Raw genomic sequence first — 17,856 nt, 5'->3', positions numbered from 1 at the left:
AGGGGTTTAATTGTGCAACTTTCAAACTTACAAGTCAAGGCCCGACCCAAGCCCACATCTTAAAAGCCTTATATAATGTTATATTAAGTTAATTAAAAAGTTTACCAGCCATTAATCATCAACTAATCCCGAAATCACAAAACCCTAACCCCTTGGCAGCCCCTTGCGATCGGAACTGCAGCCGGCCGGAAAAAGAAGAAAGAAAAAAAGAAAGAAAGAGGCGGCTGAGGCTATTGGCGGCTGGAAAAGAAAGAGGAACATTGGGGCAGCAGCTAGGGATCAATAACAAGCATAGATCTCAGCCATACTTGATAGTAAAACACTCATAAACTTTACTTATTGTTCAAGAACCCTAACTTTATTGATTTGGTCTTTTGTTTTGAATTGTTTTGCAGTTGATTGATAGTTTGTCTTGTTATTGATATTGTTTGGATCTTGAATGAATTTAATCATGTTTAAGTTGATGTTTGTGATGTTTTTCTTAAGTATGCATGGCTGTCCAAAATCTATGTTAGGCTAAACTTGTTTGTTCTACCTAGGATAGATGATTGTTGCATAGTTTAGACTTGTTTAATGGATTGTTAATTTTCAAGACTTGAATTATTGATGTAAAGTTTAACTAAACCATAAATTAGATTGTGTGTGATGGCTGTGTTTTATTTATTATTACTTATAATCCTCTTGCATTAGTTAATTGAATTGGTTTTGATTAATTGATTGCTTGTTAGACTCTTGACTTGGTGTTTCAGGTTTATTTGCGGGGTGTACAACCGTAGGGATAAGTGGGTAATATAATCATCTAAAATCAGTTAAAATACACCTTCTTTGAGACCTAGAGGTGATAAGAAGTAATATTGTCTCGTTGCTTTTACTTGTTAGAATTAAGACCGCGCGAGAGCGGGTTTTTGTCTTGTCAAGTTTGAGTGTTTATATGCAATTAGTTGGTTTAATTTGGGTTAAGTTAAATTGTTCCTCTATCCTTGGTTGCGTAGTATTCGTTTCCATTAGGCTAGTGTGTCGGTGAGACCGAGAGGTGAGTCGTCATTTGAACACGTTAATAATTGTTTTTCCGGTTTATTCTTTAAAATCAACTAAAATAAGTTAGAGTTTGTTAGAGAGACTGAGAGGTAATTTGACTTTCTTAAACAAGTTTTAGTTGTGTCATCTTTTATAACCGGTGTCGTGAATATTTTCAATCCGTTGTCTTGTTATTTCTATCAACATGATTCATTCCTAGGTAGACGTTTTTATATATTGAATTTAAATCAAAGTTTTCAAAGTTTTGTCAAAAGTTTTCATTTAGTTAAGTTAAGTAGTTAAAATAAATTAATTAAATATTTTGGTGAGTCTTGGTTAGAGTTTTGTAATTATAAACGTTTTCACGTGTCTTCGAGTTCGATATCCGGACTTTCCTCATCTGTGCTATACGCGATCGGTACACTTGCCGTTTGTGTGAACTAGGATAGATTGTTTGGTTTTTAAAGCTTAGTTGCGACTTGTGTTTTATTTATATATATATTTTCGCACATCATGCATCATATACGTGTCCGTAGGCACGTAGACCACAATCTGACCTGCTCACCTTACCACTTGACCTCTTATTTACCCCTACCACTTAGCCACTTTAATAACGAATGACGTTATGCCACTTTGCCACTTTAATAACGTATAACGTTATGCCACTTTAATAACGAAGTCACGTATAGGCTTACCCTACCACGTACTATCGTCATGCCACTAACACTCTTACTAGACTCTTGCCACTTCTAACACACTCTACCTCTACTTGTCTACACACACTTCATATCATTACATAATAAGCAAGTCACATCATAGCATTCGTACACACTAACAACCACTTGGCAATCACTATCCTTGGCGATACGCGCAATATCCGAAGATCGTTCACGCATCGACAAGCATTATATAATAGCTACCTCGTATAACATCTATAGCATACACTTACCACTTAAGGTAAGTGTATTCACACTTCACATCGAGTATGCACACAGCCCCGAAAACATAACAAGGAAATGGGGCTAAAAACTCACCTGAACTCGGTTACGTTCACTGTTAATAGTTATTCCCTTCTTGAGTTATGCACGGCTAACTGTATAACAATTACACATATCAATTAACTATTTCTATCCATATCGTATTTTCTAGTTCAACTACAACCCACAATGAATGGGGGTCCGGGGGCAGCGCCCCTGGCAGCGGGGTCTAGGGGCGGCAGCCCCTAGCAGGGTCCAAGGGGCAGAGCCCCTGGCTGGGGTCGAGCTGTCTAATTTTATTTCTATTAACTGTCTTATCACATTTCCACTACGATTTTAAATTATTATTTAATTCACCCACTTGTTTGCTATAACGAATTAAGCCTAATTCGTTATCACAACACTGTCTAATTCGTTATCAAAACACCGCCTAGTTCGTTATCTTAACTTAGCGAACTTAGTGAGCTAATTCGTTATCTTGCCATGACGAATGGACGAGTAACGAATCAGCTAACATGGTCTGATTCGTTATCCTCGTTCGTCATTTCTCCTTAACGAATCACTTAGCGAGCTGCTTCTAGTTCGTCCTCCCACCTTAACGAATTGCCATAACGAACTGGCTACCCTTCCGTTAACGAATCACCGCTAATTCGTTAGAATTCCGTAAAGAATTAGGGTTAGGGTTTTGTCAGACGTCAGACGTCACATCTGATGTGACACAACCTCCGGCGCCGCCGTTGCCGGAAAAACGTGAATCTCGCCGGAAAAGCGAGATCTCACTCGTTTGGCCACCGTTTTCACCGTTTTTCATCCTGTTCGATCCAGATTTGAGCTAGGGTGATCCCTAAGCTCATCTTAGGTTCGTTTTATACCCAATTCCACCCGGATCTCATGACTTCAACGGTTTAACGGTGTCGGCTCGCTGTTTCGTGACTAAATCTAACGGGTTTGTATCTCTACAATATCATACTATCATTACCTCGGGTTGATGCTCGGTTTCTTCTTCTATTTCGGCTAGAGATAAAGTAGGATGAGAGAGAGCTAAGTGTGTGTTTTGTGTGGTGTATGGAATATGTGAAATGAAAGGATTAAAGGGTGATTTAAGGCTTAAATATTATGGATCATGGGTTTGAGCCCATGGTCCATCTTCCTTATTAACCCAAGTCCATAACCCATATCCATTACACAACACTAGCCCGACCCATGCTAACTCCTACTCTATTTATCATTTCTCCGCTAACCCGAGTAAACTTTCTCACCAAAAATAAATAGTATAATTAATATTAATTTAGAAATTTAGGAATGTTACACCGTAGTAGTGGCGTTATCCACGCGTTTTGGCCTAACACCCCCCCCCCAATTGGCGTTTTGGGGTGATTTTTTGGTACTGACGTTTTCTACATAACTTTGGTGTGGCACGAGTTTTGAGGTCTTGTAAGAGAGAGGTAGAGATAGGGGGAGGAGAGAGAGGTGTTTTGGGGGCATTTTCCCACTACATCCATTTTTTGCTAAATGTCCAAAAGCTGACTAGGCATCACATGACGCAAAATGCCCGGCTGTGCTTATTTTTAACTACGCATGGTCTAATGTCCCTTAACCATGTTATATGTATGTATGTATGTATGTATGTATGTATGTATGTATGTATGTATGTATGTATGTATGTATGTATGTATGCGAGAGAGGAGAGAGAGAAAAAAAAAACACATAACCCACCACTCTCCCCCTTCATCGCTCGTCTTCACCGCACCGTTCCTTTATACCGGCTCTCTGATGTGTACAAAGCTTATATCGCCCTCTGCGCCCCAATGTGTCGCCCATAGTGGACAGCCTAAAGGTTCAATTTGATTATTGTGTTTTTTAAACCGGAAAATAAACTCTTATCGGAACTTACATCAATTTTTATTTTATTTTATAATTTATTATTATACGGATGTACACGGGACTGTTTTTAAACTGTAAACCAAATTAGAACTCCAGTTTTTTTCTTTTTTGCTTTTAGAAAACTGATTAGTTTAAGTTTTACGTATGAGTTAACCCTAAAACTTTTTAACCTAAATAATAAATTTGAGGCATAGTTATAATAACGAATAATCAAAAAAGGTTGTTGCATTTTAATTTTGAAACCTGACCTAAACCGAACCGTTTTAGTTTTAAGCCCATGTGTCTTTGGGCATTTTGAGTCATGTGACGTCTATTTAGAGTTTTGGTTTTTTGGAAGAAGAGAGTGTAGTCAAAATGACCACCCTTGGGCATTTTGTGTCATGTGACGCCTAATCACTTTTATATTTTTTTGGTTTATTCATTAAATAATTAAATATTAAATTAAAAATAAATGCATTAAAATACAACGAGTACATTAAATTTAAAAATAAAAACTACATTAAAATAAAAAAAAATATACATTAAATTTAAAAATAAAAACTACATTAAAAAAATACATTAAATTTAAACATAAAAAATACAATAATAATAAGACTAAATGTTGTATTTTTTAAAAATTTTATTTTGCCGAATTTGTTTTAGAGATTGGACTTTCGGGTGGTCTTCGGATAGCTCGTTTGTTAAAACCTCGATACAGTTGTCCAATTCCTTCCTTTTTTTATCAAACAGTTATATATTTCAACAGTAAAAAAATCATTAAAATTTGTGCTTCTATCGCGTTTTGTGAGAAACGCTTGACCCAAACGCCAAGCCAAAAAACTAGGGAGAGGTGTGCCTTTAGCATTTCCACTCCAAAACACCAGAATGTGACCTCAGTCTAAGTAAAACAAACTTAAGCCATCGATGCTTGAGTTGTCGCTTGCCTCATCCACCATTGTATCAATTTGGTTTATTTCACCTTGGTAACAACAATTATTAGATATCAATATCATGATGAAGACGTAATTAATTTATTTATTTAATATTTTAAGATCTCGTTCTCTCAATCGTTGTGCCATTTACTCATTAGTCGTAGATTAAAGGTCGGGTATTAATTAGTTAGCAGTCTTTTCACTTTTCATAAGGGTCTAGTCTATATATATATATATATCACGCCCCTTTGATCACTGATCTTCAACACTCAACGTCACACGCGATCGTCCTTGCTCTCTGCTCGTGACATTTGAATCTGTTACTAGATTAGCATTCATAATACTGAGTAAGTCATAAAAACTCTCATTTGCTATTATCCAAAGCATACTATTTGCTTGTAAGATATATAAGCATTTGCCTAGTAAATTATATCTGCAGATGACCCCATTTCTTATGTTTATTATTTAACATACATACGATACACTTTCTGGTTGCTTTTTTGAACCCGAGCCACTTGTTTTTGCATGTCAAGATCCTTTCATACTGTTAAATTGCAGCCGTTGGATAAACGAGCCAAAAGTATTTAAAACGATCGAGAATAATGGATGTAGAAGTTGGTACTGATAGATTAAGCAGCTTGCCCGATGATCTTATCCATAAAATTCTGTCTTTTCTCAACATCACAGAAGTTATCGGTAACAGTGTGTTGTCGCCTAGATGGAGGTACATCTGGACTTCAATGCCCTATCTCACTTTCTCAACTGAGGATTTCTCTACATTGCCAAAGTTCTCCAAATTTGTTACCCAAGTTCTATCTCGCCGCAACAATCTAACTGAAGTGTATTCGGTAAAGCTAAGTTTTCGAGGAAAGGTGAGCCAGGTGTTTGTCAGAAGAATTCTGAATTATGCATTCTCTCACAATGTCCAGCAACTGAATGTGGTATTTTTGCATGAGAAAGATACTGAGATTCCTCTTTCTCTCTTTAGCTCTCAGTCTCTAAAACATCTTAGTTTGACAGCATATGTCCATCACAAAAAGCGTAGGAGTCGTTTTCGTTGTTATTTCTTTACTCAGACATCCACGTGGGAACTTTCAGCATTGATAACATTGGAACTTCATTCAGTCGCTCTGTGTGATGACGAAACCGACAAATGCGTTGGTATTTTTACAAAATGTGCAAACTTGAAGAATCTCACGTTAAAAAACTTCACAACAATGGGATCAGATGGATTCAATATCTCTCATCCTCTATTGTCAAATCTCACACTTGGAAATGACCACGATAGTGTGAAAGTGGTCAAGGTGGTTGCACCTCATCTCGGGAATCTCACTATTGAGTTCTGTCATGCAGAACATGTGATATTTGCACCTCACCTTGCTTCCTTGCTCTATGGCGGTTCTCGTCCTTTGCTTCTATCTACTGACGGTTTCTGTTCCTTGGAGAAGGCGGATATTTGTGTTTCCTATCCCCGAGATGCAGATGCTCATCAAATCGTTAATCTGCTTCTGCAGCTTTACAATGTCCACTTCCTTACCCTTAACCTGGAAATTGTCGAGGTATTATTTAATGAGCAACTTACAATGATTTTTAGTTATTTCCAAGAACTACCAAAGTTTGAAACTTAAGCATCGTTAGAAAAGACGCATATTACATATTCGACTGATCTACTTGCATATATAGGTGATTAAAGTGCATTGTTATTAGATAAAGTCACATATATAGCCAATTTGACCGACTCATAAGTCAAAAGTTCTAAATTAGCCCTTGACCAAACTGTGGAGAAAAGGCCATATGTTATATATGTCTTATTGGTTTATAGATGATTATTTGGAAGTGCAACAAATGTGTAAATTCATGTTGAGATGTTTGAGTAGTCAAAGAAAGTCAAGTAATAAAATTTATTTGGGTCAGTCAAACTCGCTATATGTAATTTCCCTTTGTTATGTTGTATCTCCAAACAAAAGCTTTCGTGTATCTCACATCATGATATATTGCTCTCTTTAAGTTACATCGAAAATCAGGAATTGCTTTATAATAATACAATGCCAAAACTAGATATATATAGAAACATGCTTTGATACTTATATTGGCGCCAAGTATCAAGAAACATGAAATCTACATGCCGTTAATGCAATAATTAGCCAAACACCATAATGAAGATGAAATTGCACTCTAGAGAGAGACGCTTCCTGCATTTATAAAACTGTAGACATAATTACGAAGGCTGCTTTATCTGTTCTTGGTTTGTATGTGTAATTTCTGTTTACAAAATGTTCTACAGCTTCTGTCTTCATCTGTAGGACTAGAGTTGCATCAACCTTCTCCGTTTGTGAACTTAAAAAGGCTACACATTTACCCACTTGAAAGATACTGCTGGTGGGAGCGGTCACCCAAGAAAGTAGCCATGCATACTGAACTCAAAACCTATTTGCTGGATGGCTCTCCAGGGTGCACCTTCACAATGGTCTTATTTGAGGTAGTTTTTCAACAACTTGTGAATGGTTGTGTGAACCTTCTGGCATTCAACACAAGTTACATTTGTAGTTTAAAAAAAGTGTTGATGCTTCTGTTTTCTGTGTCCTAAAGTTTACATACGTTTAAATTTGGGAGTTTATGATGGTAAATGGAGTGTTTCCATGTTTCTTATAAATTCTATGATCTAATGCTGGAGATTACAGCAAGAAAACTTATTGCTGAATTGCGGGCGCTTATATGGAAAGAGAAGGATAATATCGAGACTAACAGTGCTCACGTGGAGAGCCATGAACCAAAGAAGCTGAAAACTATGGGGAGCATGGCGCAGATGAAGGGCTATTGGGAAAATCTTGGTGTTCAGATTGAACTAAGGAAAAAAACGGCTTTTCTCATTATTTCAAAGTTGCAGCGCATTAAAGAAATAGTGACAAAGCTGCCTAAAGAAACACAGATCCAATCCCCGGGTATGGGTCCTGGATCTAATGAGTCCACAAGGTAGGATACGATAATTACAACCAAGATATGAGTACAACCTCCCAAAGTCCAGTGACCAAAACCTTCAAAACAGATACCGTGAGTCTCGTTACGGGAAGGACAAGAGGGGGTCTTCCCGTAACCACCCTCCGGCGTGAGAATAAGTACTGTTCTGTAGAAGATAAGCACTTAAGTAAAATGAGAGAGTACAGCGGGAGTGAATGAATACCTCATGGTAACGATGAGAGTATTTATAGCCGAAGAGTGTGGGAAGAGTGATTGGGCCAGCTGCCCTTAAGAAGATGCTCTCGTAACCACCTGGACACGTGTCCTCTTTTGATAGGTTCGGTTTGGTGAAGTCCCGTTCGGCGTTACTGTGGTACTTAGTGTGGCGGACTATGTCCTGCGGACGACTACTTCTTGCCCGTGAACTCATCCTACTATCACCAGTGTACATACTGTATTCTCCCGGTTGGTAAGTTGAGTCGTAACTATCAAATTCTTCCAAGTAAGATGGCATCCGCATATTTATGCGAGGACGAGGACGTAACCTCGGTAATTCGCAAAATTCTGGTTCCGTCGATTGGCTGTAACGAAGCTGACTTCCTCTTACTGTTGGTGGAGGAGAAGGAGATCTCTTGGGAGATTCCTCATAATTCAAAGTGCGGGCATGAAATCGTTCAGCCACCAAACTTTGTTGTTGAGATCTCGCCATGAAACCACTCCTCGGGAGTTAGCTTTTCTCTTGATTGATGAGATCGCGCCATGTCAGATTTTCCTGAATCATTTTCCAGATCAAATTCTGACTGGTTTCGGCGAGTCTCATTCGTAATCCGTCTGAGATTACCCAAATTTGAACCTTCCGTTGCCGAGCCACGTCCCCCGTCTGTGGGAGTGGGACCGGTTGGTGTTGTAACATTTTCTAGGGTAAAACCCCCCCAGGTGTTACATTGGTGATTCGTGACCCCGAAGTTGTGACACGTTCAAGAGTACGGCCACCTGGAGTCGTAATACGTGCAAAAACACTAAGACCCAGAGGTGCTTCCGTGTTAGTCACACGTGAATCGGATGCAGGGGTTCCCGTCGGCCCTTCAGGAAGTTTACTCATATCAAATGAACTAAAAAACCAACGAAAACTATTGCTGTTCTAACACAAAACACGGATGGCGCCAATGAAGAAACACAGATCCAATCCCCGGGTATGGGTCCTGGATTTAATGAGTCCACACCGAGGATACGATAATTACAACCAAGATATGAGTACAACATCCAAAGTCCAGTGACCAGAACCTGCAAAACAGACACCGTGAGTCTCGTTACGGGAAGGACAAGATGGGGTCTTCCCATAACCACCCTCCGGCGTGAGAATAAGTACTGTTCTGTAGAAGATAAGCACTTAAGTAAATTGAGAGAGTACAGTGAGAGTGAATGAATACCTCATGGTAACGAAGAGAGTATTTATAGCCGAAGAGTGTGGGAAGAGTGATTGGGCCAGCTGCCCTTAAGAAGATGCTCTCGTAACCACCTGGACACGTGTCCTCTTTTGATAGGTTCGGTTTATACGTTGCATGTGCATGTATAACCACCTGGACACGCGTCCTTTTGATATAAGTTGATGGGCAACACTGGCCATGTGCACGGTTATAACGGCCTTGCCAGGTGTCCTTTATTGATTGGTTGAGAGGTCACGTATTGCCCAAGAAAGCATCCTGGTAGATCTTCTGGAAGGTTTTTGACTATTGACAGCTGTTCCCAAGGTAATACCTCACAGTCATTAACGCGGAAGAAAGTTCCTTCTTGCGGATGACTCTTGAGGGTGCCAAGGTGCTTCCGCATGTTCTCCGAGGGTGTTTCTTCCTCAAATGCTTATGCGGATGGTTTATATGTCCCGCGGGTGACTTGTGGTAGGTTCACGGTTGACATGCGGGTGTTACTTAAGGGTATTTGGGTCTTTTCAGTACCCTACCTCTATACTGCCTGCATCTAACATGGCTAGGATCCAAGCATGTTTTTCTAGTCTGTGTGAAGAGGCTAACATTGCCGTTAGTAAAATAACAAATTGTATGAAGACTCATTGTGATGAAAATCAAAGTCGTTCGAGTGTCTGCTTGCATGAACTTGCTACATCAGTGGAGTCGTCGCCTTAGTAAAATGTAAGTTTATGATTTCCCTTATGCCCACATGTGATAGTTATAATCAAAATGCCACTTGTTGGTGCCATGTGTTTTGTTTTACTCGCAGGTCCCAAGTTTATTGTTATTATGCTATTGGCTACTGCAGTAGTCAACAACCAGCTCGCGCAACTGGGAATGATAAAATTTGAACCTCTAGCATTATGAACTCAACTATTAATGGATATGGTTTTTTGTTGCTAGAGTGCAGAACTAATATGATTTAGTGGCTTAGGTTGTAATTACATAATATCTCTATGCTGTGTGCTTGCCTAGCAGAAACCAGACATGGAATGTTTGGAGATGTGTTTGGAGAGTCGTAAACTTGTATCAAGGTTTCAGTAGTTACATTATCTTGATACTAATATTGGGAGTTAACCAGTTTCTTGTTTGTTTGATTTTTTTTTTGTTTTCATATTCTTATTTGTTTCTCCTTTAAACAATCACAAATGTTTAAACATTAAAATACCAAATGTTTGATTAAACTGGTTCATTGTGCATAAGCCCATTTTCAATAGAGTTTTGACTCAAAATTTGGTATACTACATTCAAAAACAGCAGTTTTAAGCTTGTTCTTTGACCTTTTGAACAAAGATGAAGGTAACAAAAGTAGACTCATCAATAATAAGTAGCCACACCAAGGTTTCATAAGCATCTTTTAAGTAACAGAAAATTCCACTTATAGCATACCAAACCAAGTTTTCGGCCATGAGTCATGACCATGGCTCGAACGCTAAGTATAAAACAAAAAAAAAAGGTATGTTTGTAATGTTGATTAACTTTCCCAATCTCCTCCATCCCTATGTCTCCTCTACTGCTTCCTAAGCTTTCTCCATACCAGTACACATTTTTTCCAATCATCCTGGCCACATCATCGACGTTGATACCCTGTACCTTATATATGTTTCTGACAAAACCTTGCAGCATTGGGGTGGTGGCGCAGTTGGCTAGCGCGTAGGTCTCATAGCTTCTGCGTAATCCTGAGGTCGAGAGTTCGAGAGTCTCTCACCCCACAAGTATTTTTGTAAATACTTTTTTGCAGTTAGTAATAATATCAATTAAAAAAATATTCCGTTGCCGGGACTTGAACCCGGGTCTCTCGGGTGAGAGCCGAGTATCCTAACCAACTAGACTACAACGGAAGACGTAATATTTTTGTACAATTATCTTGTCATTTTATACCAACTTACTTGAATATACAGCTAAAAGTATTGCCATTTGCCGTTGGTGTATTTTTAATTTGATAACTGGTTAAAAAATAGTAGTGACATATTGGTTACTAGGTAGAACATTTATAACACTAAACAATTACGAAAAAGTGGTATTGGTATTTTAGATGACCATTTCAATGTTTTAATGTGTTACGAGAGGGGTGAAAGTGGCAAGGTGAAAAGGACGAATCGTGACACGTAAGCAATGAGGTGTTAAAGAGGCTTTTACATTTTACATTAGTAACAGTTTCACATTTTACATTAAAAACATGTGTTAAGATATGGTGAAATGTAAAATGTGTTTATGGACCGAATAATTTGTTATTTAACAATATGGTTAAATTTAATAAGGGTTGTGACATAAGTTTTATCCACGATGATAAAAGGGGGCATTGTGAGAATATGTGTATCCACGTTTTGACATAAATTTTAGTCTAGCCGTCTTCGTTTTGGTTACCACTTACCACTATGTGTGAATCGGTCGGTTTCAGTTATCTTGTTTTGTATGTGTAATTTCTGTTTACAAAAAGTTACACGTGGAATGGAGGAAAGCACCAGTTGAGAGCCATGAACCAAAGAAGCTGAAAATTGAGGTGGACATGGCGCAGATCAAGGACCATTGGGAAAATCTGGGCGTGCAAACACAGCTAAGGAAAAAAAGAGGCTTGTCTCATTATTTCATAGCTGCAGCGCATTAAAGATTTACTGACAAAGCTGCCTGCAACAAATAGAAGTAAGATGCAACCATGTTTTTCTAGTCTGTGTGCAGAGGCGAACATTATGAGACAAGTGCAATGAAAATAACGGATTGTATGAAGATCCAGTGCAATGAAAATCAAAGTCATTTGAGTATCTACTTTCATAAACTTCCTACAACATTGGATTCGTCGCCTTAGTAAATTGTAAGTTCATGATCTGCCATTCTCCCGTACACCTGCAAAATGCCAACTGTTGGTGACATATCGTTCTTTTATGTTTTACTAACAAGTCCCATGTTTTTTTTTGTTACTACTCTAATGCAGTAGTTAACAACCCGCTTGTCCAACTTGGAATGGTATATTTTTGAGCTTTTAGCACTTAAGAACTCAACTATTCAAGGATATGGTTTTTTGCTGTTGCTGTTGTCATGCAGAATCAAATTGATCTAGTGACTTGGGTTGTAATGACCTTGTATGCTTTCCTATCAGAAACTAGATTATGAATGGGAGTGCGAAAGGTTAAAATGTTCTTTTAAATACCTTTCGGGTTTAACCTTGCAAAGTTACATAATTAGTCCTTTATTTAGTCAAAATGTTACATGGTCACAAGGTTTGCAGGTTAGATAATAAGTCGAAAATATGGTTAATGTTGAAGCGTTAGGTGCTAAGGGGTTGTAGTTACAAAGCTACAAACTCAAGGATTACTTTGGGAAATTAGAGAGGAAAGACTAAAAATATACGTACTCTTCATAATTTTTATACATAAAGAGATAACATGAGTCGATGTTGATTTAGAACGATCTATTTCTCTCAGTCATAAGTTTTCTTTCCTTTAAAGGGAAGGTACTAAGTGGTTTTGAGCTTAAATTTTTTATACATAGGATGATTTTTAGGAAGCAATGTATTATACATAATGATTTTAAATTTTTAATGTATCATATCATCTATTACTATATGGGTGAGCTTAATATATTATATGTTATAATATCAGTTATAATGGTGGGTGGGGGAAGCCCATCATCACCTTTTTTCCAACCCTCAAGTTTCATTAAGTTATATAACCACTCTCACAACTTTTTTATATAGTAACTCTCAAGAGTTTCATTAAGTTATACAAACAATTCCACAGGTTTTTTAAATGATAACCAAGTTTTTAATATGGTAACTTGCGTTCGTTAATACTTTTACACTGCTACATAACATTTGTCAAGAAAATTTGTACTTAAAAGGGGTATCATGTAAATATGTAATTTATCTTCAAAACTTACTATTCACTATCAAATACATAAAAGAGGGTTGACCATAACCACAAGCAGCATACATATCCTTAAATGTTTGACTTGAAGCATCAGAAGTCAACTTATTTACTTCAAAGTTTAACCAACCAACTACATAGTACATACATTCTATAACAACAATTTCACAAACTTTCAAAACATGAAAACTAAGCCTCTCCATTTGTAACCAATTTGGAGAAGATAATAGTTATTCATAAGCAACCAACAAACACGAACAACTCGAAGAATGGCAGTTTGGTAAATTCCTCCTACTCAATGACCACTTTCTGAAAATCTTTAGTTACATTGTGTAATGAATGCATCTCAGAAGCGGTAGCAAGGCCTTGCAGCATTCTCAGGATCTCAGTCGTGTCCTCAAGAAAGTACCGGGCTTTGCTTGGTTTCCTGCCAACTGTGCAAGCAAAGACTTCAGCTACTGGGGAAAGAGCGGGGGCCGCTATTGCTCGTGTGATTGCTTCAAACATGTCCTCATCTGACCTGTCATCCCCGATGCAAAGCACAAAATCGGGTACCATTCCTCTTTGTTTCATTGTTGTTAAAAGACGGTCTACAACGAGCCCTTTGTTCACCCCCTGTTCAAAATGGGCAATAGAAATGTTACTTAAACAAATTTATCAATATTATTAACTGATATGTTTTGTTACAATTTGTCATTAAACTTCATTGACTTCTGTGTGAAAGCAAATAGACCATTGTTGGTGTGAAATTGCAACAAAACCGCATCAATTTCTCATATTCAATAAGTTTGACTCTTAAAAGTCAAACTCGTTATTTGGTTTGACTTTTAAGAGTCAAACTTGTTTTTCAGTTTGACTTTTGAGAGTCAGACTTGCTTTTTAGATAATGACTTTCACGTAGAAAGCACCGACTTTTTTTTTTGTATTGATTCAAAAAAACAACCATGTCTTAAAAGAGTTTCGACTTAACTAACAATCATCATCATCATCATCATCATCATCATCATCATCATTATACTCAGTAAAGAGAAGTGTTTTTTACTATCAATCATAGTAAACATTACCCTTAAATAATCATGTTTTAGTAAAGGGGCGGCGGTCGGTAACTAGTCAATTGATCAAAATGGGAAAGAGTATATGCAAACAAGAAAGGGAAAGGGTACTAACTTGTGGTTTGACTTCAACAATATTTTGCCCGCTCTTTACTGTAACGGGCTCATTAGCGAGAACACTTTCCAAATGGTCCAAAAGCTCCTTAGCTTGACACGAACCAAAGTCCGGATCAGCGTATTGATAGTTCCACACAAGTCCAATCTCTTTGGTTTCAATAGTTGATCCGTCAGTTGTCGCGGTATACAACTTCATCACCGGCTCTACTATCTGTTTCCAATAAAAATCCGCCACCGCCACACACGTTTCCCATTCTGCATCCTTATTTTCTCTTCACCCACAAAAAAAAATTCACAATTTGTAAAAAATATATATACATGCAGGGTAAATCTGTAATTTTGAAGGGTTAAAAGTACAGATTTGTACCTAAGGAAATAACCATGCTCAGCTGCAACACCCAATTTCTCACACGAAGAAAACCATTCGGTCAATGTGACACGATCCTTCCCACTAACTACAAAAACAACGTTTTTCGGGTCTCGACACAAACTATTAACTATTTCTATAACTTCTGAACTTGGGCCCGAGCTGATTGAACTCGGCAGGGTCATAGTACCATCATAATCCAACAAAATCGCGCGTTTTTTTGTGCGTTTGTAAGCCGAAACAATATGTTCGATTGAAAGTTTTCTAAAATTTGGGTCTAATGCGATAACACGGAACCCTAACCCGAACCCGATACCCCAACACCTTCTTCTTACGTGGTCGCGACATGACCTTTCAAGATCTTGCCAAAAGCTGCGGGCCCAATACGCGACATCGTGAGTGCTAACGTATCGATAATGTTTTTCATGCCTCATTTGTTTTTCGGGTTCAGAAAAAACCAATGCTGAATCCATAGCTTCCGCCACTGCATCAATATTCCAAGGGTTGACCCGGATGGCCCCGCTTAGAGACGGTGAGCACCCGATGAATTCCGAGACAACGAGCATACACTTTTTAGGAACTGACGGATTTGCCCCTAAAGCTTCGTCCAGTTTATCGTTCCCTTGTCGACATATAACATACTCATACGGTATCAAATTCATACCATCTCTAACAGCAGTAACGAGACAACACTCGGAAATCACATAATAAGCGATCCACTCGTAAAACTGAAGTGGGTCATCGATAAGATCACGGGCTTATAACCGGGCCGACCGAATTTTCGGTTAATTCTTTCTCTAGTAATGTGAGTCTCTGACTGGACCTCGAGAACATCCCGACCGCGCCCTCTAGCTGGATTTGCAATCTGAACTAACACCACATTACCCCTCTTTTCTGGATGCTGAGTCAGCAAATTTTCAAATGCCAAAAGTTTTAAACTGATGCCTTTGAAGATGTCCATGTCATCAACCCCGAGTAACACGGTTCGACCATGAAACTGATCTCTCAGTTCTGCCACTTTCGACTCGGTTTCAGGTAGATCGAGAACATTTCGAAGCTGTTTCAAATGAATCCCAACTGGTAAAATCTTGATGCTTACGGTCCGACCGTAGTATTCGAGCCTGATATAGCCTCGTTTAGACTGATAAGATAAACCGAGCATTCTACTACAACACGAAAGAAAATGGCGCGCGTAATCAAACGTGTGAAATCCAATGAGATCAGAGTTCAAAAGGGCTCGTAAAAGCTCGTCTCTTACGGGTAGGGTTCGGTATATTTCAGAGGACGGAAACGGGCTGTGGAGAAAAAACCCGAGTTTGACCCGGTTAAACCGTTTTCGTAAAAAGGTAGGTAAAACCATCAAATGGTAATCATGTACCCAAACAAAGTCATCATCAGGACTAATAACTTCCATAACTTTATCAGCAAATATTTTATTGACCGACACGTAAGCTTGCCAAAGAGACCGGTCAAACCGACCACCGAGGTCGGGTGATAAAGGAAGCATGTAATGAAACAATGGCCATAAATGTTGCTTACAAAACCCGTGATAAAACTTGCTAAAAAGCTCGGGTGGTATAAACGCGGGCACACATTTAAAATTTTCAAGCAAATGTTGTGCCACGTCATCTTGATCTTTCAGGTCGATTTCTTCTCTAAGGCAGCCTACATATGTGATTTCCACATCTTCACGAAGCCCGTCTCGGAGCTGTAAAAGGAGGGAATCTTCATCCCAACTGAAACTCCAACTGCCATCGGGTTGTTTATTGACCCGAAGCAGGAGTTGGTTGCCTACAATGATCATATGCTCTTGAGAAACCGATGACGGGGCATCAGAACTGAAACCTTCATCGTCTAGTTCCGATAATACCCCTGGCACGGTTGCCACACGGGACAGTTTTTTACTCGTCCGACTGAAACCCGATGAGGGTAATGGTGCATCACCAGATGCAAGTTCAAAGAGATTCGTGTATGATCTCGACATCATTATCGGTACCAATTCCACAAAGTTTACTTTTTTACTCTAGCTAGATTCTACAAAACAACACATGAATAATATACCATTAGATCAAATCAATACATGCATCATATATTCATATGTTTGAAGTTATCAAGAAACTAAAGAACAACTGTAAATTTACAAAATAAATATTAAAAATTTTGAACCAACCAGCAACCTATAATCAAACAAAGCCCTTTTAAGGTCCATTTATAAAACCCTGAGTCAAGGGTTTTTTTTTTTTTTTTCAAATATATGAACAAAAAATCTGAAATTTTTTAGGGGTAATCATTAGAATCAAGAATATGGCAAAAAAGATTGATTTTTCCAATAACAAAGCAATTAATACTAACAAAAATGAAGTTATATCTAGCAATATGTATAAAACAAGAACCCTAAAAATCAAGAATATGAACAAACAGGTTATGCACACCTTGAGAAAACATAATAAAAAGTTAAATATCTCACATCTGCTCTGAATAAAAATAAAATCTTTATGAGAAAAAGATGGAACAAACCTTAAAAAGTGGCTCAATGTCCTGCCATTATCAGTGATGAAGTAAAGATTACAAATTTTGCTGCTTGATAATGAAAGAGAACCAAGAAATAATAATAATAATAATAATAATAATAATAATAATAATATAATATAATATAAGAGATTAAAGAAAAAGGTTGATTAGATGAATGGTAGTGATGAAATAAGAGAAAGGTTAACTTTGATTAAAGAACAATTTGGTGAAAAAAATATCAAAGATTCCTCATTTAAATATATATATTTTGTAAGATTCCTCACATAAATAAACACAGTACTTACTTTTACTGTTCATCCACCAAAGGACACCTTTCCAGAGATGGTACTATTTAATAGAGACAAATGTATATGTTTTGTTGCGTATGGTACAAGTTGTTTGAAAAGATGCTAAAAGTGAGAGCTAGCACTCACTCTGTCACTCATACACTTCTTTTGTTTTTTATTAGTATTTAAACAATATTAAATACTTCCACGGTTCCAGATTATTAGATGTACTTAATTATTTAAAAAGAATACATTCAAAGGTAAAATATAATGGTTTATAGGATTTAAATAATCTAAACTTTGGTCAATTGGTCAATATTAATCTCAACTTAATAATTGGCCCACATTAATTCTAACTTTCACTGTATTGGCTGTCAACGAACATTTTCCCAACGGAGTCTAACTCCGTTAATTTTTGCTTACGTGTCTGCTTATGTGGCGCAAAA

General features: G+C 37.8%; 2 protein-coding genes, 1 non-coding gene and 1 pseudogene across 4 annotated transcripts in view; 2 read left to right on the top strand and 2 right to left on the bottom strand.

Annotated features, from left to right (window-relative positions):
• The window catches only part of LOC143570123 (uncharacterized), a 151,353-nt gene extending 139,200 nt beyond the window's left edge, over positions 1 to 12,153 (top strand). Inside the window, exon 5 of the mRNA XM_077055862.1 lies at positions 11,682 to 12,153. Coding sequence (XP_076911977.1) covers positions 11,682 to 11,821 — 140 coding nt within the window. The 3' untranslated portion in view covers positions 11,822 to 12,153. The remainder of the gene's footprint in view (positions 1 to 11,681) is intronic.
• On the top strand, positions 5,315 to 7,766 carry LOC143570125 (F-box/FBD/LRR-repeat protein At5g56420-like). Its single transcript, XM_077055864.1, has 3 exons — positions 5,315 to 6,348; positions 7,074 to 7,268; positions 7,464 to 7,766. The coding sequence occupies exons 1-3, from the start codon at positions 5,392 to 5,394 to the stop codon at positions 7,764 to 7,766; spliced, it is 1,455 nt and encodes a 484-aa protein (XP_076911979.1). The 5' UTR covers positions 5,315 to 5,391.
• On the bottom strand, positions 10,982 to 11,054 carry TRNAE-CUC (transfer RNA glutamic acid (anticodon CUC)). The gene has a single exon. It is a non-coding gene; the product is annotated as a tRNA-Glu (tRNA).
• A 900-nt stretch (positions 12,154 to 13,053) lies between the features above and the next one.
• LOC143570122 (alpha,alpha-trehalose-phosphate synthase [UDP-forming] 5-like) lies at positions 13,054 to 17,227 on the bottom strand (annotated as a pseudogene). Its single transcript, XR_013141873.1, has 4 exons — positions 17,130 to 17,227; positions 14,613 to 16,646; positions 14,244 to 14,517; positions 13,054 to 13,691 (listed from the first exon to the last, which is right to left on the bottom strand). The product of XR_013141873.1 is annotated as an alpha,alpha-trehalose-phosphate synthase [UDP-forming] 5-like (transcript).
• Between the last annotated feature and the right edge of the window lie 629 nt (positions 17,228 to 17,856).

Source organism: Bidens hawaiensis, unplaced genomic scaffold (genome assembly GCF_021521415.1).
Source record: "Bidens hawaiensis isolate Kalapana, Puna unplaced genomic scaffold, B.hawaiensis_p1.1 tig00024824_1, whole genome shotgun sequence".
Taxonomy (NCBI): Eukaryota; Viridiplantae; Streptophyta; class Magnoliopsida; order Asterales; family Asteraceae; genus Bidens; species Bidens hawaiensis.
The sequence above is the reverse complement of the archived record's forward strand: the minus strand, read 5'-3'. Positions and strand labels throughout refer to the sequence as shown.